This window comes from Rhyacophila brunnea, unplaced genomic scaffold (genome assembly GCF_057557595.1).
Source record: "Rhyacophila brunnea isolate RB1 unplaced genomic scaffold, BYU_Rbru_1.0 scaffold_17, whole genome shotgun sequence".
NCBI classification, from domain to species: domain Eukaryota; kingdom Metazoa; phylum Arthropoda; class Insecta; order Trichoptera; family Rhyacophilidae; genus Rhyacophila; species Rhyacophila brunnea.
The window spans coordinates 18902050-18925777 of NW_028232827.1; the positions used below are offsets into that span (position 1 = coordinate 18902050).

The window sequence follows — 23728 nt, forward strand, 5'->3', positions numbered from 1 at the left end:
TTTTGTGTTAAAACGTTGTTGATTATTGGAAGGTTAATTTTTAACCTAAATTTTACAAGCACAATAGTATAAGTCAGTATTATTATTGCTAATGATTTTCCCATTTCCAGTAATCGTGAGATTGTTTGTAGGGTGATGAGTGAAAAACGTGTTTATACTTTTGATACATATGTATTTGATTTGATTATATAGAATGTTAATTTATAAACGTGTATGTTGTAATGCATTACAACTTTCTATTAATTTTATGTGCTAACAGGGCTGAGACCCGCCATAAACTGACTGAACCAGGACGCTACATAATTATTCACTTTACACATTAAGTAATACGTTTTATTTGTAGGGAATATATTATTTAGTAGGTACTATAGACACCTAGTATTGTAATTACGTGGCATGCCATTGAATATAATTTAGTTAAAAATTACATTTAAAAGTGTATTAGCTATCTAAAAATAAGAATTATTTTTAAATTAAAAAATATTGTTTCTTAAATAAAAACTTTTGTAAAATGAATATTCGTTAGAAAGCCACATTATTTTCGTACAGCCATAGGTATTTATAAATAAAATGTTTTTATATAATAATTCATAGCATTTTCTTTAAATATTTGTAATACATAATTATGTTTTCTTTTCTTTATTTTAAAATATCGCTTTGGAACAATGACTGTTTTTTACCTGAATGGCTCGTTATTAATATCTAATTAAGACAGCTTTGAGAAAGTTTTTGAATATTTATAATAGTTTAAGCACAGTTAATTAATTTATCAAGAAGAACGTTATAATAATTATTATGTACTGATGTTTGGAATACCTACTAATAGTGTTCAATTTTAATATAGTGCATTGTTACACCAATCTTACATAAATACTAAAATTCCATTGGTGATTTAAAATATATATAATATACGGATAGAGATCTAAATATGATAATATATATGATTGTTATTAATATATATTTTTTCTTATTGTTCTAGAATTTTGGGAAGACCACTTTCACTGCAGATATCTGAACAGCTCTCGCACTCCTTATAATACAAAGTACACAGTTCCTTGCACCGGAAAAGAAAAGTTAACAAGGCAAAATACTGACTTTGAAGGGCAGTTGCAGTTTGTTTCTGATGCTGTTATGGCGTTTGCATATGCGATCAGGTATGTAAAAATTCTTATAATATTTCTAATTAAGTAGCTACTTCAAGCATGGACCATTAGACTATTACAAAATACCTACAATAAAAATTTAATTGTTCATAATTTCTCAATATTTGACTTTGTTATATTATTATCACCATCATCATTATCATCCAGGGTTGATCCCCTACTGAACAAAGACCTCCCCTAACTTATTCCACTCTTCTCGGCCCACAATTCTTCGCTGCCAAGTGCACCTACATAACCTTATTATACTTTGTCTATTAAGCTGGTTTTAGGGCATCCTCGTGGAGTTTTAGTGCTTTTTGGGTACAACTCTATGATGGCATTTGTCTAACAGTTGAACAGTCGCTAAGTGATACGTATCATTTATCGCAATGCATGTTTTTGTCTGTTTCCTAATCTTTTGGCTTATTTTGTGATCTTTTCGCGTTATCATGCACTATTTCACGCCACATATCTATTTATATATTTAATCCAAAATATTGTAGACAACATAAATCATTTTATCACGTCTTTGTGTTCACAAGTATTGTATTAATACAGGCTTAATGAAACAATTCGAATAATATTGTATTTTTTGTGTATACTATTTATATTTTGTTATCTAGCTCTTTCTTCCTATATAAATTTAACGTTCAACTATTCACAAATTTCAATTTATTTTTAAGTTAATTGCTTTTAATTTTTTTTCTAATATTAATTGTATGCTAAAAATGAAATACCAGAGTAAGAAAATCGCAATGAAAAAATACTTTAACACATCTGATATTAAAGCAGTATCAATATTATTTATAAATAAATCAACTACAATTATTCATTTGTAAGATAGGTAGTTACTTAAAATATGTCATGAAGCATGTAAAAAAAATTACTTAATAAAGTCACGCAATTATCGTCCTTAGTGATTGGAAATCAAAAATAGGGTCGGACCCTTTGTGATGGAAAACATTGAAATAGTGGTACCAACTGGTGGATTTTGCCTCCTTTTTTTCGCTTGTCATAAAAAATAATATACAAAATAACATAAAGTACAATTAAGTTCACTGGTTCACTACTCATCAAGTTATATGACTTCATAAAATAACGTTCACATTAATAAACTGTCTTGCAAACAGAATATGTTGATATCTGAAACAATTAAGTTTAACACAGTAATTACTCTTCCAATTCCTATCACCAACAGAAGGTAAGTTCCACTTCTTGGAGAGTTAAGCAATTACTGATCTTGTTGATTTCTTATATAATTCTCGGGACATACAGATCAAAGAAAGCAAAGAATAACACAGCTCTATTTTACACCACGTAGAAGTTAGATAACCAGTATTGTATGTTTTTTCGGCAGAATCAAATTAAGGTCAAATAAATAGTATTATTCTCGATTCACGAGCGTGTAATTACACAAAAACTTTTCAAGTTAGCTGTAATTATTTGGTTGTAATTTAGGGAGTAAAGTAGGTCCCTACATATATATTTAAGGGACAAAAATAATATGTTAAATTGAAAAAAGTTATACTATCAATCTTGATAACTTTCCAATCATGTTAACTTTAAGCCATTAGAATAATATTATGGGTACAATAAGCAAATCAAAAAAAGAGTTTTAATGATAAGTTTTGGTTTTTATAAAAACTATTTTCCTTAACATACTATTGATCAGTTTTTATTATATTCACCAACATAATACCTATTTCTCATATAAATTATTGTAAATTCACGAAAATTATGTACTATTTCGTACTACACTTATAACCAGTCGACCAATATATTTTTGATTGACTCGAAAGAAAGAAAGAAAATAATATACTGAAACGTCACGACATAAACTACGTTTTAATGAACGCCAGAGAGCTATGAGTTAGAATTTTCTTACAAGGGCAATTTCATTAGTCATATTATCAAAAATTTAGTTAATTAACATGCGGTTAGAATCTTGTCAATTGTAATTGCCCGATTAAACCTATTTTATGATTTTCTACAGTATAAACAAATTAAATATAATTGCAGGGTGGCTAAGAGAATTTTTCATATTACTTCTTCTAGTCTATAGACAGAAAAATTGTTGAGTTGGTTAAAAGTTATATCCTTGAGTATTTTTTGTTAATTTTTGACTATTAATTCATGAATTATGCCGAAACTATATTAAATTAATTTTTAATAATACTATATAATTTTCAAGATTTTAATGACGTATTATTATTTATTAAAATAATTTTGATATTTTTTTTCACAGGGATATGCACGGAGAACTATGCAACGGACGTCCAGGACTCTGCGACGCAATGAAACCAACAAAAGGCCCCGAACTATTGCGTTACCTCAGAAAAGTTGAGTTTGAAGGTAAGCCATGAACTTTTGAATAAATTCAAATAATATTCCATTTTTCCAGCTCTCTGAATCTCCGCATAACAATGCGCAGACATTTTTGAACTTTGCTCATTTCTCTCACTCGTGTAACACTAACTTCCACCTTTGTCTGTGTTCTTTTATGCATACATTATTATTATTTGCTCTACGTTGTGAATGTGTACGTCGTAAAGCTTCAGCTCCCGCTAAAATTATGAATCAATCTTCATTTTGTAAACATAACATTATAATATTTTATTTAATACTAGCGGTCACCCACTACTTTGTCCACATGAAATACGGAAAGTAAAATCAGACAAATATACACAATGAAGAATAATAAACTAAATCGTATTACCTATTAATATTGTTATATTTTTAAGGGCGCGTATTTTGTCCCACCTATCACAGTTGTGAATGGTAGAGGTAAGCTGTTAAAATCCAACATAAATAGTGCACTTTAAACTAGGATCAGTCAAACCTATTTATGTTTATTGAACCAAGACTACAATGTGTAGATAGTATTTTTCGTTAGTGTTTAAAATTCAAATACATCCTGCTAGATAATAGTAAAAAAAATGGTATTAAATAATCATACATAATTTCAGATATTTCATTGATAGAGGATTATTTTTATTGATTATGCTTTGGCCCTGCTTATTGGCTTAATGAATTTAGAAAAAATCACCAACACATTCTGTAGTATATATTCTTAATTCAAAGAAAACAAAACGGTATGACTGAAAAAGTATACAATATTTTTATCAGATCGCCCGTATAGCTTTCCTAGACTATTATAATTTGGTTTAGGCAGAGTTTAATTGAATTTTATAAACTAACAAACACTAATCTACACATTTTAGTATTATAACTCGTTTACCTTTGCATAGATTTACTGTTGACAGTTCGTATTATCGTAGCCATAACAAAAAATATATATTATCATGCAAATTGCAAGATTTCACGCATGAATCAAAAAAGTTCAGAAGCTTTTGAATTTTCACGCGACAATTGGACCGTGTACGCTATCTGTCTTTAACATATTAAGTGAATTATTCGGTCAGGAATGGTGATGTTTTATGTATATGTATGGTTTTCACGTGAACTCAGTCTGTCTATCTCTTTTATATGATATGATAGGTTCTGATCGCCCAGCTTAAAACCTTAGCGCATAATTTTATTATGACTGAAACTTTGCCCAAAAAACCTAATAAGTATTATTAATAATTAGATAATATAAAAAAAAATCTATGACATTTAGTCACATATATATAAAAATAAATTGTTTTTTAACATAAAAATTTAAATTTAGCTTAGCAAAATTATAGCTCAACTATATTTCATCAAATTGGTGTACCTTTGTCCTTAGTACCTATTCAATGGTATTGATATCGTATTATCTTCTTATTTCTCGTAAGTATACCTGAGAAGTGTGCTCTTTTCTCAAATCTCCACAGCCTACCTCGTTTTAAAACTCACCCTTTGCCACCGACATACGAATGTCTATCGATTTTTGTAGTCGGATGTACCCAACATAAACTAATGCATTACAATAATATATGATGCGATACTTCCAAGTAACGCTAATTTTCTTATGACACGTTACTTATATCGATATGTTCTTTTATTCTTGCTTCTTATTTGAAAAATCGCCGTCAATTTGTTGATTACCATGGGAATGAATCGCGGATTTTTAGAACAAACTCTGGTGTTCCTCAAGGTTCAAATCTTGGCCCAATTTTATTTTTAATATTTGTTGATGATATTGTCAAAGTTGTAACCAATTCTTCTCGTTTGCTATTCGCAGATGATCTTAAACTTTTTCGAACTATTGAAACCCCATTATGCTGTGCGATGATGCAGTCTGACCTAGATGCTATCTCGCAATGGTCTATATTGAATAAACTTGAATTTGCTACCTCTAAATGTAATATTATTTCATTCATCGTTCAAGGCATACCTTATTGTTCCCATACACATTGTCTGGTATAATATTGAGTAGGGTAACGTAGATAAAAGATTTGGGTGTATTGTATGATGCATAGTTCACTTTCAATCAGCATATTCTTGACATCAGTACTAGATCTAGCAAAATGCTTGGTTTTGTTATGAGGGTTTCAAAATCATTCGAAAACGTCCGAGTGCTACGTACATTATACGTATCATTTGTGTTGAGTATTCTTGAATATGCCAGCATTATTTGGAGTCCTAATAGGTTCTTGCACACAATTAAGCTGGATCGAGTCCACAACAGATATCTTAGATTTCTCTACTTAAGAACATACGGGTTCTTTCCTTATGATAATGACAATAAAATGAATTTCCCGACTCGTTTTCTTCTGGGTATGCTATCAATGCAATCCCTGTCTACCCGAAGAGTGATTGTTCTTTTAAAGCATTTCTTTTTACTTCTTTGTGGGTTCATTTACAATCCGTATATACTGGCAAATATTAATTTTCATGTTCCCACCAATATCACTTGCAGCTCCACGGTCTTCAAGATACCTCGTCGCAGGACAGATGTTATGTTTCATGATGCTGTGTATCGTGCAATTAGCTTATTTGATGGCACCATAAAGGTTGATTTGTTTTTTATTAATTATATAATGTTAACCTCTACTCTGTGGAGGCCCATATGATCCTATTAGGATTGGACATGGTCGGAGATATAATGTTTGTGGACGTATTAAATAAGCTAAATTTATAATTGTATAAATTATCATATTTCATTAATATTTACACATGCTGTCTTTTTATTGTTATTTGTAATTAAGATATTTTTATACATTTGTATTTATTATGTATTATGGCGCATTGTCCAATAGCTGTAATGCCGTAATACTGTTTTTATAAATAAATAAAATAAATAAATAAATTACAATACTGATACTGCTTATTGATGACGTTTCTTTCGATATGACATCCTTGGCGATGAGTTAACTACTAATATGTAGTTAACGAGAATTACAGGCTTTGATATAAGATACTCGATTGCCTTACAGAAGACTTCGCCTGTCAAATTGAGGGGTACTTTTTGGTAAATAAACATGGTAATTAGTATTTAATAGTTGACATTTTTACATAATAGTAATAAGCTAATGAATTATGAAATCGCACTGCGTATAATAAACATGCATAAATTATCTAAGTAGGTACTTGATTTGCGAAATATTTTTTTTCCATGAAATTCCAAATGAGAGAAAAAATATATAATGTGTTTTATATTTATTTATCAAAAAACGCATTTAAATAGTGTTATTCAGTTGGTCAGATATTTAAAAAATATGGCGTGCGTATAAATAGTAGTTTGGCATTTCCGACTATATCATGAAATCACATCCGAGAGGTGACATTTAGTAATAGTTAGTACCTACGTACACAGCTTATGAAACAAACATAAATTATTTATGTATAATTCTCTATTGCTCTCTATAAAACTCGTTATTTTTCATGTGTCTCCGTTTTCCTTTCCTACACAAAATTAGTAACTATAAAAAATATTGTCATCAATTTTACTAATTATATCTTTCCAAATTAACCCCACCCCAACTGCCCAAGAATTATATTCACAAGTGATATAAAATATGTAATAAATAAAACCATGAAACACGAATATGTGCTATATATACAACCTGCATTAGCAACAGCAACTTAATACGGGCTTTGTCCACCTCTAAAAAATGTCTCAACTCTCCTCTATCTACTGTTAGCTTCCTCCGCCAATTTAATTACAGGGATGCAGTGTCTATTTCCAAACAGCCCAACCATCATATCATTGATCTATTTCTTCTTTAGTATCTTTTTATCATCTGGTTTATGAAAAATGTAACTCATTGGTAGTTGGATGACTAAACTTCTATTCATAAGAGATGATCTACCCAACTAAATTGTGTCCCCAGTTACGTGTGATATGATAGAGGATTATCGTATATTGTACACCTGCGCATGCCCAAAATCAACTGTTTGAATATATTTTGTTATATAAAAAGTTTATTTGACAACTTATAATAATTAATGCTGTATATTTTACATTGTTACAGTAATTGACTTCGCAATTTGTCACGTTAGACTAAGGCTAAAATATATTAATTAAATAAAAAAATTAAGTCTTATAGACGAAAACAATCTCACACACATTTTTATCTAGTACATTAGTTTTGAGCTGTCGAAAAATCTCGGTATCTTGATTTATGATTACACAGCCACGCCAAAACCTAAAAGGTTCTTTTTTGTTGAATTTTCATTGAAATTTAATGCCTCAAACATAAAAAAATATAAGTTTTCTCTTTCGACTTGTGTTTGTGTTCGAATAATGGAATAAAAACATAGACGTTCATTTTCACAATTAAACGGTTTTTTTTTTGATTTTTTGTATTACATCTGTTTCAAAATCTTAAAAAAATATACAGTACTATAAAATAAAATTTTCAAATAAACTGGTAAGAAAAGTCTTTTTTTATTCTTCTTATTTCGCTATAGTAGCAAATAGGTGCGATCAAAGATCAGACTGATTTTTCGTCATACGAATTCTTTGGCATACAAATATTGGAGTTTTACCAATACAGAAATATTCGATTGATATCGTTAAAATACGGGTGGTGTAGAGAATTTACATGTATTGTAAAAAATGTATTATTTTGAGAATCGGACATAGCCCTTCCTAATGATAATTCATCTCAACATTCATCAATCTTGAAAAGGACGATGGGCGGATTACGTTACGCAAATGAATAACAGTAGGAATTTTTTTAACCAGTTCTCAAACGTCCACAAATCAAACTGCAACCTTAAGCTTTGGGAGTTTGACAGTGTCAACAAAATATATTATTATAGTTAATATAGTCAGGAAGAACACTGACATAAAATAGGGTAGAAAATATGTTATGATTCTTGTGAAAGAATGCTATAATCTGTTTTGAGTAATTAATATATACGATTAAAATTGTTTATTTATGACATTAATTTTTGACCTTGATTCAGGCGACAAATTGAATTATCCTTAATATTTTTTGTGTGAATGATTTGTTTAAAAATAGTTGTTGCAGTAAAGAAAGTGTGCTGAAAAAATAGTTATATGTTTTATTCACATGCGCCACTGTTACATTACAATAATATTAAACATTAAATGTTATCTATTAAAAAGATATTATGAACCTACTTTCTACATTAAAGGGTTGCAATCATGCATTTAGAAGTGAGGGGAGAAAATTGCATATTCTGGGGATTTCCCGGCAATTTACTTTAAGAGGTAACTATCATTGATAGTTTTTTTTTTAGTATATTTTTTTGGAAATAATGGAATACTATAATTATTTTAAAAGATATTAAATTAAAGACAGTTTTTAAAAGTAAATAAATGTACATAGGTAGTAAATTATAGTATTTGGTCATTAGTGTAGCCTGTAGCATATAGGCTTCCAGAGAGTGATGAATGTCTATGTACCTATTAATAAGTTTTTACGATAAAATTTATGTGCAAGTGCTTGCTCAACCTATTAGGTACATGCACTGGGTCAAAACACACGTTGCAAAAATAACAAATGAATTTGCCAGATCTGGGACTCGAGCCGTAGATCCAATACTTTATAAACCGAAACATGACTGGTCGGACATTGTTGGCGCACGTTTTGGCCGTAAACAATCAAAATGTAACTCACTATTATTTTATACGCTTCTACGTTTTTAAGAAATGAAAATTTAATTTAATATTGTTTTAATGAAATTATAATAGTTGTTTTCTATGAAATATGACTTACATGGCTAGTATTAAAATCGATTTTATTTTCCATAATATAATGTTATTGATTTTTTTTAATCAAACATCTCAGCTGTCAGGCCAATGCCAATAATAAAAGCTTTTTTATAATACAGAGTAATTATTAGTATATGAATTTATTCAACCCAAACCTGTCAAAAAACTTTCAGTTGGCCATAATTTTTCATTGTTCTCTTTAAAAAAATCATAAATATAATAATGTGGTATTCTTTATGTTATGTTGTATAGAAATATGTTTTCAACGTCGGAAAACATGAAACAACTGACAGTGTTGTGCTCGTTAAAAACTTGCTTCCAATGTAAAATGACAGATATATAAATGAATCTATTATTTTTGTGACCGAAAAGCATGCCACGCAAAAACAGCCTTAATACAACAACCCAAGATAGCCATAATAATACAACACATGCCATGTTAGTTATGATTTACTGCTTATATGCTAGGTTTAATACCTTTTTTTCGGTATAAGTTCCTATATTTTTCATGCTGGAAGTAATTTTCGATAAACTTTAACAGAGTTATGGGAAAATCAATCTCACCTTCTGCCATTTCAAATGATTTATACAACACAAATAAAATATTTTCAAATAGTCAACGCTATAATATTATTTCGATGCCTAATGCATAATAATGTGAATTTTTGATGCCAAAAATATAAATTACATAAAAATGTTTATGTCTGCAGTTATTCCATATAAAATTTGGTATCACAGTTAAACTAATGAAAAAATTTAACAATGATTTTTAATGATAATTAGTTTAAAAAAAATCATAGTTCAAGAATAAAATATATTTTTAATAGGTCTTAATCAATTCGGTTCCTACTTATAAAACACAATTGTTGATCTTTCAGTCATATCATGTTCATTAGTTTAATATAATAATTGAAATATTTTTTTTAATTAATTTATAAAAAAATATTTTTGCAAATGTTGTACATAACTTATAGAAGAGTCTCAGAAAAATTCACATCTATCGCAGTTCTGCCAGTTTCTTTATAATTATGTTTGATTCGAATTCGACTTAATTGGTAAAGCACTCATAATATATAGAAAATCGATTCAAATATGGTTCAAATATTTATTAAATTAGTATATTTCTTAGGCTTTTAATTCAAATGTTAAATATATGTCGCAACTTCTTAGTGAACTGTAGGAAAGGGATTATTTGAATGCTGGGGGTTACACAGAGATTTAATCCAGGCACTAACCTTTGATGTTGATATGGCAGGCGCTCTGGGCTGGTTCCGTGTTCCCGCACTCACACAACTAGTACAACCACTCTCACGCTTACTATGTACTCATGAAGGATGGATGTGTAATGAGTTTATGATTAATTATGAATTATGAATTTTGGTGATTGACGCGGCATTGTTTGAACCGTATCTCATAATTGAATTACTTCTTTGGTGACACTAGAGCGGTCAAACTAGTTCAAGTCTTGACGTTTTTATGGTCCGCAGAAAAATTAATTGTTTATAACATGCCCGGACGTACAACAATGGTTTTGGGAGATAGTTTTGAATTTCTATGGGATTAGCGCTACCATAATTGGCCTAAACAATATATAATTATTTAATATTCGATAGTGAATTAAAATGAATGAATTTAAATACCTATCTACATATTATTATGTATGTATTTTAAATTATACTTTGACACTGTTGATGAAAATTCTACATAAACTTACCACGTAATTAATGTTATGAAATTTAATATAATAATATTACGTATATTTACAACTGTATGAATTTCATTAGTGACATGAACTAAACTGTAACAACATGGTATTAAGTAAATAAATATTATACAAAGCATACTTGGGCTCTTTCAAATTCACTTATAGTAATACAGTAGACATATATACAACTTTTTAACAGCAACTGTTATTAACTACAAAATATTATTATCGAAGAACCTTTAATAACATTTACGCGATAGGAATGCATTTTTATTTTTTTTTCAGTCGGCGGTAAACAATAGATGGATAATTAATCAATGACAAGTTAGATAATAATACTATGTACCTGCTAAAGTCTTTTTATGGTGTGTTTGCTTTGTATATTATGTAAGATGTTATAGAACTGACGGAATTATTTTATTAAATGTTGCCTCAAACAAAAAATAACCATTAGGTACAACGTTCACTCCTAAGATAAATAATATGTTTGTCTCCTTTATATATAAAATCTTAATATTAAACCATATATGTTGGTAGAATAGATTAGAGACCTGAACGCTATTTCTCAACATAATAATATAATATTACATACACATAAATTGTATAATATAATATTTGGATAGCTAGATATGCATTTGGAGAATATTATAATAACTATGCAAATAAATAAACTTTGATTTGCTTTAATGACTTTTCTTTATATCACATTTAACTGTATTTACATAATTATGAAATAATAAAAATTTTCCGAACTTTTCCCTGGTCACAATACAGTGAAAAATCAGTAGTTACAGATTTTTATTAACAATTTGACTAATTGAAAAAGTACCTTACCATGGTTGGATCAAGCCCAATATTTTTAGATACGTACTTGAATACATATAATTGATCAACAACCAAAAATAGCTAAAATCACCAACTTTTAGACAAAACCCCACGATATGTGTCTTTTAAAATAATATCTCAGTTAAAGAAGTAGAGTAGAGAATAAAGCAAATGTCACTGGTATAAGCATCTTTTCACATAAATGGAATAATGTCATATAAATAAAATCACAAGCCACCATTTCGAAAATTGCGGAGTGCTTGGAGGTCGAACTCTCAGCAAAATAACTGCGCAGGTTTTTTTTTAAAACAAAAAGCATTAATGCTGCGTGAAATGACTTTTATGCGGTAGTCACGTCTCATTTTTACAGACACAAGTTCGTGTAAAATAATTGTAGAATATCCATCGGGAACTAAGTAACTGAAGTGGCTGACTGAAGCATGTTTTTAAATTAGTCTATTTTAGATGCTCTTGTTTATTTTGTATACACTTAGTATAAAAAATATTAATTTTAAAATGTTTAAGTCATAGTAAAATTATTTTATATTATATATTTGGTGGTATATTATGTTGTAGAGGAAAGAAAAGGTCATTGTTACGTGGATATTTGGAGGAGAGTTTATTGATCGATGCAAAAATAATACTTTAATAAAGTACCGGTAAGATCGATGTGATCAAGAGAATGATTATATTAATACTTTGGACGCACCTGGCGCGTAATGACCAGGCGGCCGATCGATGTAATTAACGTGCATTTTTAAAGTGGTAATTAAAAAATCATTATCTAGTCAGCAGTGAATGAGTTAATGAACTGAGACGTTTGATTCGAGTGAAGTGATGGTTAACTACATCAAGTGAAGGATTCGTGAAGATAGTGTGCGTCCCGTAGGTAATAAATATTTTGTAATGTTATAATTGTAATTTTTCTTTTTTTCTCTTTATTTGACACTACAACTGGCCATGAGGGTCAATGACAATAGTGTAGTGAAATAGTAATGTAATAAGTAATAAAAGAGAAGCAAACACAATTTGAGAAAATCACATAAATATATCGTGACTTCACTGAGAATGAAACTCAGATTCCTTGATTGATTGACCAAAGCAGATCAACTTTGATTTTTGTTTGAAATTGGCGTTATTAGTAAGATACGCTTACTCCCGGCAAAAGCGGTAACATAGCGCTTCTTCATTTTTATACCTGGAAAGGGTCAGTAGCTCTTCTACCATATTTCTAATCGACACGTTGCAGACGAGACGTGTTTAGATGTGCGATCCGGCTTAAACATGTCATATGTAGATATTTCTTATTAGAAAAGTTATCACTCAATTCAATATCAATTATGGTGGGCTAATGAGTCGCAAATAGATTTCTTTTGCTAAATGTGTTTTAAAAAAATCTTCGCTAGTAATAACATAAATATGTATATAATGCTGCATCATAGATATTTAAAACTCTTGAATGAAATCATATTCAATAATTTGTAATTTTATCACATTTTATCATATTATTATCCTTTGATTTAGTCAATATTCATCAATATTTTACTTTTTTGTATGCCAATACAGTTTGTTAAAAAATGGGTACTGTTCGGTTATCAGGAATACAGCGGAAAAAACATTTTGAAAATAGCCGATAAACTGGATTATTTGTTAGGTTAACCTAACCAAACCAAACCTAACCTAACCTAACTTAACCTAAACTAACCCAAACTAACAAATAATCCAGTATATCGGGTATTTTCAAAATGTGTTTTCCACTGTATTCCTGATAACCGAACAGTACCAAAAAATGTTTACTCAATTTTTGGGCCGATTGACTAGAAAAAAATTCAGACTAGTCTAAGGTCATTAAATGACCCTCGCTACTTATGGTTTGGGTTTTTAAAAAAACTTATTATTTTACAGATTTCATAGAACATACAAAAATATCGTACCTATCAATGAATTATTTATTTAATTTTTTTTTTCAAAAAAATCTCGATGTTGTGTTTTTTTACTTCTTTGCTATTATCAACGCGTGCGCTTTCCCCTTCCGCGATATTAAGGTCGTTACAGAAGCCATTCTCAAGGGATGTAAAGAAAAGAAACACCAAAAAGAAGAAGAAGAAGATAGCACACTCGATGATAACCCAAATAACCGTAAAAGTTTCAAGCAGTATAAATTGGATATTTTTTTTCTTTAGGCTCTTGGCCTTGATTAATCCATAGGGTAAGTAACAAAATGAATTAAACAACAGTCATTTATAATGTTTTAACAAAAATATTAAAATAGTAACCATCTAGTATGAAATTACTATAAACAATGAACTTTTACTAGGTATAGTTTAAATGTAGTCCATTAAAATAATATATCAACGGGAAAAAAGTTAAATTATTTACCTCATCCATCAAAAATATGTACATATACTTGTATATAATAATTGAAAGCTTTTATCTGAGTAATTTAAATACAATAAGTGCTGTTGTTATTTATTCATGAGTGTTGTAACACAAAATATACAATAGCGTTTTGACAATACAATATTTTTAAATATGTGTTGCCTTTGTTTTCTTACATTATATTACGACCTTCCTCCAGCCTATTAAATTTTGCGATGAAAATTTCTAACATTTAATAGAAACATGATACAAAAGTGTTTTCTTAATTTTTATCTTCTAGTTAAATGTTTTATTATTAATAATATTTCTCATTATAATATAATAATATTATTTACATAATACAATATGCCCTAAAACATATAAAATTATACTTTCGTATTATCTACCTACATAATGACAACTTTACGTAGACGTTTGGCAAATTAAAATTAAAATTATTATTAAATTAGAAAAGTATCTATTTTTTGTTAATACGGTAAGTTTAAATTAATATTCGTTTTCAATATTTTACTTATTATAATTCAGTATCTATCATAATAACATCTTTTTTTAAATTATTTACGTCAAGTATGACTAACTTTAAATAAACTGTCATCTTCAATAAAGCATTTCTTTTATTCAACACATAATTCATAAGATTTTTGAGAACGTAAGATTCCATATATTGAACAAACATAACTTGAAAACATATAAGAAATAATATATACCCAAAAGAAAAAATCATATTTGAAAAAAAAATACAATGCTTATCAAATTGCGTTGCAATTAGATATGAGGCTTTTAGCATAATTGATTAATGTACGAAACCAGTGGTTATACGTGTCCAAATCCCGTCGAGCATCGTATATTTTTTCAAATTTGATTTTTTCTACTGGGTATAATATATCTGAGGTGTTTTCAAATTAAGCTGTCATCTATTTTTAACCAGTATCAAAACTGGCAGTCACCTATCAAACTCTTTGAATTCCATTATTCATCTTAAATATACGTATTATATTTTAATAGGGACACCATAAGATAGAAACTTATAAAAAAAACCTGTCGTTCGCCATGACAAATAAATACTTAACTAATAAATAATTGTCATCTTTTAGGCATCGTTAATGTTTTAGCTTACTGTGTAAAGAGACTTCTGGGTGATGGTAAGGGAAAACTTTACCTCGGTTTAAAGCGCAGGACTTTATATCTTCTCTTTCTCTCATTCATGCGGTAAGCCATCGATTGCGTTGATTGCACCGCAGACCCATATGTATTGAGTTGTTAAAATGCAAATAGTATGTAACCTTGAAATAGTTTAATGCTCCTTGAGTACTACTATTATGATTTTATTTGTCAAAGTGTCCGCCTCATTCTTCTTTGATACCACATTCTCCGGTCACTCTTCGTATACATTGATTTATTTATTGTTCTTTTCATATTATGGCCAGCATGACCATATTGTACTATTTTCAGTTTTAAATTTTTATTACCTACGTTAAGTTATTTTAGTGAAAAAATTATATCTCTACTTCGAAGATTTCTGACGATACCTTAACGAATATCAATATAAAAATATCTTAGTAAAAAAATGCTATCTATTTGTCAAATTAATCATTTACTTTGCCTTATCTAAATTTTAATAAAATTTATCGTGAAAATTTACTGTAATTACCTTTTCACCAAAATTCTCGTATCTGAAAGTCACTTTTTGTTTTATCTCGATTAAGATTTTTTTCTGGAATAATTTCTTCCGTGCCATAAAATGGCAAATTTTATTTCGCTCATCTTACGCATTGTGTAATTATTAGATTAAGCAGCCACTTATTTTAATACCAGTAACCCCAAAATTAATATAACCAAATTAAAAATGTTAAAATATATTAGGTATCATAATATTTTATTATAATATACGAGTATGAAGTTTCGTAGTAATGTTGTATGTACTAAAATCTTTTAAAATTGATTATTAGTTAAGTATATTTTGACAATTATTTACATGTATTTATTTCTCTTAAGTTTTTTTCCAACCTTTTTCTAGCCACTAGTTAAATTATTCAATGCTTCACTCAAAGAGTATTAAATATTTTAAATTAGGTTAGCATACTTTGCGAAGTTTTTTTACCACAGGATGAATACTAGTGGTAAATAATAAATAACCCAACAAGGTTTATTTACCAGTACCTAATATAAAATATTGGTAATATATTTTTTTAATAATTACATAAAAAATTAATAATTAATTATAAAAAAAACACATTGCAATATAATTTTCAAACGTGAAAGTTTTAAGTTTCAGAACAAAAAATGTACATACACTAGAACGTAAGTATAGTTTGAATTGAATGCAATTTTATTTTTCTCGAAATTGACACATTAAAAATAATATCGTCATCTACTTATGTGATGACAAGTTTAGGCGGATGGTATTTTATATTTTTAAATAGTGCCTACTTAGCTTATTTGGTATTTTTCGGTGTATTTTTTATGAAATTATTAATAACTCTGTGTTTTATGTACACATTACTAATAGTGTCACAGATTTCTTTATTCTTTTCACCCCTTGCTGAGAACGTGTTGAAACGTATAAAACCATCGGCATCATTGTAAACAAGCATTAATCCGCTGTTTTGTGAAGGCCTTTCCAATATTTTATTAATTATTATTCGCAATGCATTGTCAAGTATTTTTTCTATAATAATAATTAATGAACTATCTCGTCATTTCAAATATCTATTCGTCTACATTTGATTTTTTTGATCTCTTGTTTCATACCAGAGAACAGCTGATTAATAAAATATAAATGTAAAAGCCAGACTTCATAGATCAAGTAAAATTTACTGTATCACTATAGGCCAAAAATGCAAGGGAAATAAAGCGCACTGACTGACTTTATAAGACAAACAGACATAACGATTGAATATAACATATTCTTTAAAACATGTTTATGTCATATGTTTCCATATTTGAAATGCATACCCTAGTATACTACACCCGGCAAGGTGTTAGTTCCCAATAATGTTGTTTTTCTTAGGTCGCTATATAATATGACTAGATTTTAAATAAATCCATCCCTTCTTCGAGATATGTGCATGCTGCATATCTATTATATAATATCAAGGTTTGCAGTTAACTCAATTACATCGCATACCCATTTTCGTTCTCATAATTAATTTTTTTATTTGTTGTTCTTGGGCACTCTACCCAATATGCATTTCCCATATTATGTGTAGATATGTAATTATATGGAATATAATATATTGGTTGATTACGTTGTTTTTAAAACATGATTATATATTATTTATACCAGTACTATCGACCGAAGGTACATGTTGAAATTTGAATTTAAATTCTAATGGATTTAAGTTTTGTACTATTCCATTTGAGTAGTTTTTTTGCGACCCGGGTTTCACCTTTCAGTATCTTCCGGCACTTTGTATACTCACCAAAAGGCAAATATACACTGACAACTTCATTGATTACCTCACCTATATTAATATGAATTCGTTAACATTCTTTACATTATAGACATTGACCAATAATTTAATTATAAGTCATACGTGAAAAAATAAATATTAGGTTTTGAATTTCCATAAAACTGTAAGAAACCATTACTATTTCACCGCGTATGGGAAACATCTGAAACATGTTGTTGACAGTATAAACAAGAATAGCCATTTTAGAAGACAATTTTTACTGTTTCATCCGAAGCAGCCATGCTTAGTCTTGTTTATTGATTCGACACACCCATTTTTATTTGACCAGAAGTTTTTTTTAATTTGCCCATGGACAAATATATCTTGGTTTTTACCATGCTTGCAGGAGACTTACTCACAGGCATTCACCGTATCTTGAATGAATACATGTATAAAATCTCATACCATCATTTAACATTATATGAATGAATATTTTACCCATGTGTAACACAAAGATTATTATTATTATTAAACTTGTCATGTCCCGCCTTTGAAACTTAATGAACTTGGACTTTTGAAAACGCTGTGAGCGAATATTTTCCATTTATATTACAATCAACGTGAGTTACACCACACAAACTAAACGGTTAATTAAATTCCAAGAATATTGCTTGCAAAGCTTGTTTTTTTCAGTTTTCCCGAATTTTAATTAAATTTTGGCGAGTTAATGCTACAGACAGCACTTTTGTTATTAAAATCTGAAACACTCGCCGAGATGTTGTTTTATTTCTTGTGAGAAAAAAAGCACTTTTTGTGTTTCTTCGAGTCAGTCGGTGTGTACAAAAATATCCGGTTTCTTTCAGCATCACCTTATACATTATCTTGTTAGCCTAATTATTATTATATAAGGCTTTCAGAATTTATGATTTTTTTTAATGTAGCGCAGGAAGGCAGGTCGGAGCCTACATAATAAATATACCCCTGACCCTTGTACAGAAGCTCATAAATAAACATTTCACACAAAAAAATGCAAATTTTTAGCTTTTCTGCTTATGATAATGATATAAAATTAAAAAAACCTCTACAGTTTGCATTTTTAATACAATAATTAAAGAAACAACGCAAAATAATTTTTATTCGTTTTTATAAGTACATGATTGGTCAAAAAAATGTTATGGATGTTATAGCAAAATTAATGACTAAATCATTTATGGGATTAGATTATTTAAAATATCATCTTCAGCATCTAAATAAAAAGATATGCAACTGCAATAATCTAAATTTCCGAAAAAGAAAACCATCCTCGCAAAAAAGACAAATAAGTTAAAAATTAATCTCAAATTGACAAAATGGATTATAGAAATAACCCGATTACCTGAAAATATGTAAATGATATATTGCAATTTATCATCATTATCATTAGTTTGGATCAATTCACCGCTGAATATAGGCTTTTCAAATAGCTGTTATTATTTTCTTTAAGTCTTATAAATTCTGCTGCTATATTGAACACAACATAACATAACATCACTTGTCGGTTAGCATGAAAGATGGTTCTGCAATTATGGATGCTTGTAGATTTGTTTATTAATTAATAGTAACATAATTAACATACCCAGAGTCAATTTTAAATTTGTCCTCGCATCTTTTTACTTCAACACATTCAAAGATATAAAATAAATCTATATTACTATTGTCCGGTGGCTTTAGTCTACAGAACTATGAACCATTGCAACAGTGATCAAATGAAACTATCCTGTTTTCTTGCCTCTTTTAAATTAAGTTTCTCCAAAATTTACCACTTATTTTAACTCGATGTGTTTTTCTCTTTTAATCATTTTTAATAGCCCTTTTCAGTGTATTTTTTATAACTGTGTTTATTATTTGATTAAACTATACCTTCAATGTCCCTCTGTTATGTGAACCATCATTTTTTATTATTTTATTATAAATCGCATACCTACTTATCATATTGTATTTTTCTGTGATTTATCCTGTCAGTTGACTTAAGAAAATTAAAAAAATATTATTCTTTGGCGTAACAAAACAAAAAAAACCGATACCTGAGTCTATTAATATTACAGTTGATTAGGTTGATGAAAACGTACGCGATTCATCTGTGTCCCATATAGCACATGATAATTGTAATTTAATTATTGTAGTACCAAAACTCATCTTTGCCATACAGCGGTTATAATCGATTCAGAAGTGCCCATGATGAATTAATAAAAAATCAAATCTTGATACACAATCTTTACAATGAAAAATAAATATACACTCCAATATAAATAAAGTTTTATGAATAAAAATTAACAGTGTAGAATGTTAGTCTCCAGCAATTTGTTTATAAACATATATATTTATTATGACACAATATTGGTTATGTTTACAACACGTGATCTTTACTTGGTTGTATTGAACGACTAACTAAATGACACTATGCGCATGCGCATGTACCTTTAAGACCAAAATGAATCTAAACATAATAATAAATTGTGTGTTACATCAGCGCGCGCAACTTCATCACACGCCAAAAATACACTCTGATCTGTTTTCCCAAACGCGCCAAAATAATTATAACTTCAAAAATTCAAATAGTAGCAGTTATTCAAGTTTCTAACCAAATTTAACATATTACGAGGGTGGGTCAATAAGTCCTTAGAAAAGCCGACAGGTGGCGCGACTAGTACTGTAAGCGGTTTGTTTTCATGCAGCGGCACTACCGATTCAGTATGCTGCGAAGTTTCAATCAGATTGGTCGGGTTGTTGTGTGTTTCTCGTACATTTAAAAAAAAAAATTGCTTGTGGAAAATGGAAAAATGGAAAATGGAGAAAATTGAGTTTAGAGCTGTTATTAAACATTTTAATATAAAAGGGTTAACAGCAAAGGAAATAAAAAATGAGTTGGATTTAGTTCACGGCATATCTGCTCCTTCACTTGCAACTATTTATAACTGGTTAAATGAATTTAAACGTGGTCGTACATCAACAAAGGATGAACCACGCTCAGGACGTCCTGTAGAAGTGACTACACCAGAAATGATCAATAAAATTCACGATATGGTGTTAAGTGACCGAAGATTAAAGTTAAGTGAGATAATTGAGGTTACAGGGATCTCAAAAGGTAGCGTCATTTCTATTTTACATGACAAATTGGGCATGAAAAAAATTTTTGCAAGATGGGTGCCGCGTTTGCTCACAGTCGACAATAAACGCAATAGGGTGGTGGCCTCTAAAGCCCTGTTGTCGCTCATGCAACGCAATCCGGATGAATTTTTTCGTCGCTTTGTGACTGTAGATAAAACATGGATACACCACTATACTCCCGAAACGAAAGAACAGTCAAAGCAGTGGATTGCGAAAGGCGAACCATGTCCAAAGAAGGCGAAAACCGTAAAATCAGCTGGTAAGGTTATGGCTACTGTATTTTGGGATGCACGTGGAATTATTTTCGTTGACTATTTGGAAAAAGGAAAAACAATAACAGGGAATTATTATGCATCTTTATTGGACCAGCTAAAAAACAAAATTGAAGAAAAACGGCCTCATTTAAACAGGAAAAAAATCCTCTTTCATCAGGACAATGCCCGTGTTCACACATGTTAACAATCAATGGCTAAAATTGAAGAATTGAAGTTCGGATTGGTCGACCACCCACCGTATTCGCCAGATTTAGCCCCCAGTGACTTTTTCCTTTTCCCAAACTTAAAAAAATGGCTAAGTGGACAACGTTTTTTTTCAAATGAAGAAGTCATCGATCGGACAAATGCTTATTTTGAGGACCTTCCGAAAACTTATTTTTCTGACGGTTTAAAAAAAATTGAGAAACGTCTTACCAAGTGTATTGAGCTCCAAGGAGATTATGTTGAGAAATAAAAAAAAAATACAAAAATAAAAACTGTTTTAATGCTTTTTTCTAAGGAATTATTGACCTACCCTCGTATTTTGTTTCCGTTTTGCATCGTAAAACGTTTGATGATGAACACTACCATACTCGTTGAGTTTCTGCAACAGCAAAATTTGAAGAGATTCTTCACAGCCTTTGGCCACTTAACGGTGCTTGCGTTATAACGACAAAACTAGGATAACATTACTAAAACTAAAGAACTTGTGTGGATACCCTTAATTCGTTACAAAGCTGCACTTGACGACAAACTATTGCTGGAGTCCTCCTAGATTCAAGAGCCACTTTTGGATTAGACGCAGGAGAGAAGTTGTACACAACCTGAACTTTACTATACAATAATTAAGTTAATGTTACAAAGGTTTCATATTTTGTCAACTAATCAGAATAGAATGCATATATTTTAATGTGTAGACTATAGTCTAAGTGTGGATATTATATTGTAGTGAAAACAGTGTGCTATTCAAATAATATTTTTGAGAGTAAACTTTAAAGAGTCGACGTATATGTGGTAATTCAGTCATTCTATTAGAAAAAATATTTATGTAAAACCGAACTATACCCACATAGTAAACGCTATCAAGTATAAGTGCGTATATAAATTATATATGTTATATGAAGTATAAGTAAAGTGGGTAACTTTCTGTATGTGGCTGTAAAAAGGTACGATTCTCGAGTGTGGATAAATATATTATGTGATAAAGAATAATATGTTATTTTCAACAATATTTACGTATGTATTACAATAATATGCAAAAAGCGTATTCAATATTTATAATATTTGAGTGGTTTTCATTATTAAGTCATTAACTGCTATCAAAGTTTTGATACCTAATATAAATTATAATAATGATAATTTTCTATAAAATGATGTTGGGTTAGAAAGAGAATGTGATGAAAAGCTGCTGCTAAATAAATTATTGTTAAAATGACAAATTTTGAGTAGGACGATAAAAAAAATATTGAAAAAGAGGCATAGCTTAAAATATTGTTACTCAATGTGTCATTATTGTTACATACTTCCGCAGAGCATAGCTATTTCTAACTCTACTTTTTGAATGTTTTCTACTTACTAAGTACCACTGGATAACTTAATTATTAGTCCTGTGTCTTTTTTATCTTTAACCTATATATCCAACTCATTACTATACATATGTTTTTAGCAAACTCTCTTACATGGCATAACCTTGATTTTATTTTCTTGAACAATTATTCCGTTATTTCTTCTTGCACATTATACTCATCACCTACTTCTTTATACCACGCTTTAAATTTCTGAAAAAATAAGCTATATGATGGTTTATTTCTAAGATTTCTCAAGTATTCATATTAAGTACATTTTATTCGTGCAAAAAAGAATTTTATAATTACTTACATTGTTAACAATTGTATCATTAAATTATAATTTCATAGACGAGGTCATACTAAATAATTGTTCAAATATATTCGGTGAATACCAAGTGATAAATCATATTATATCGTTTGAGGTGGTTTCTCCTAGGAATTGTTTAATCACGAAGACTGGTGTTATGCTACATAATATTATCAAATATATTTTCCATAGAATATCTTATAAAACCTTTTGTTAATACTTTGTAAAATATTTATTTCACAAAATACATTAAATATAAAAATAAAGAGTGTTTTGCAATGTTACCAGATGACATTTTCAAAATTTAGTAGATTAACAAAACATATAAACATATCACATATTTATAAAATAATTCTTTTATTATACAATATGCTACAAAGCATTATTTGATAAAACATTTTAGTCAAAAACATTTGATAGCTTAAAGATCGTCTAATGCAATGACATTGGCGGACCACAAAAAAATCAAAAAAAAATTTGCGGACCATCAACATTAGAATAAAATAGTAAATATTTATATTTACAGTATTTTTAAAACAATTGTCGAAATAGAATACAAACTCACTTCAAATGTTGGGTTTTGGGTTTGGGAGTTTTTTTGAAATCCCGAAAAATAAAAAAATAAAAACATCAATACCTAATTGCGCAATCCAAGATAAGGGATAGGATTGCGCAATTTTTGCAGGAGAGACAAAAACCCATCTGTCCTACAGAAAATGGCTTTTGTCTATCTTGCGAAATTGCGCAATTCGAGATTGCGCAATTATTTGTGTTTGTATTTTTTTATTTTTCGGGATTTCGGCCTTCGGGATTTCGGTTATTCGGGATTTCAGCATTCGGGATTTCGGCTTTCGGGATTTAGGCTTTCGGGATTTCGGCCATTCGGGATTTTGGCCATT

The 23728-nt window shown here is 29.4% G+C and overlaps 1 protein-coding gene across 1 annotated transcript in view; it reads left to right on the forward strand.

The window, feature by feature from the left end:
* Positions 1-23728, forward strand: part of LOC147073791 (metabotropic glutamate receptor 2-like) — a 411881-nt gene that overhangs the window by 212855 nt on the left and 175298 nt on the right. Inside the window, exons 6-7 of the mRNA XM_085944815.1 lie at positions 980-1154; positions 3388-3494. Coding sequence (XP_085800941.1) covers positions 980-1154; positions 3388-3494 — 282 coding nt within the window. The remainder of the gene's footprint in view (positions 1-979; positions 1155-3387; positions 3495-23728) is intronic.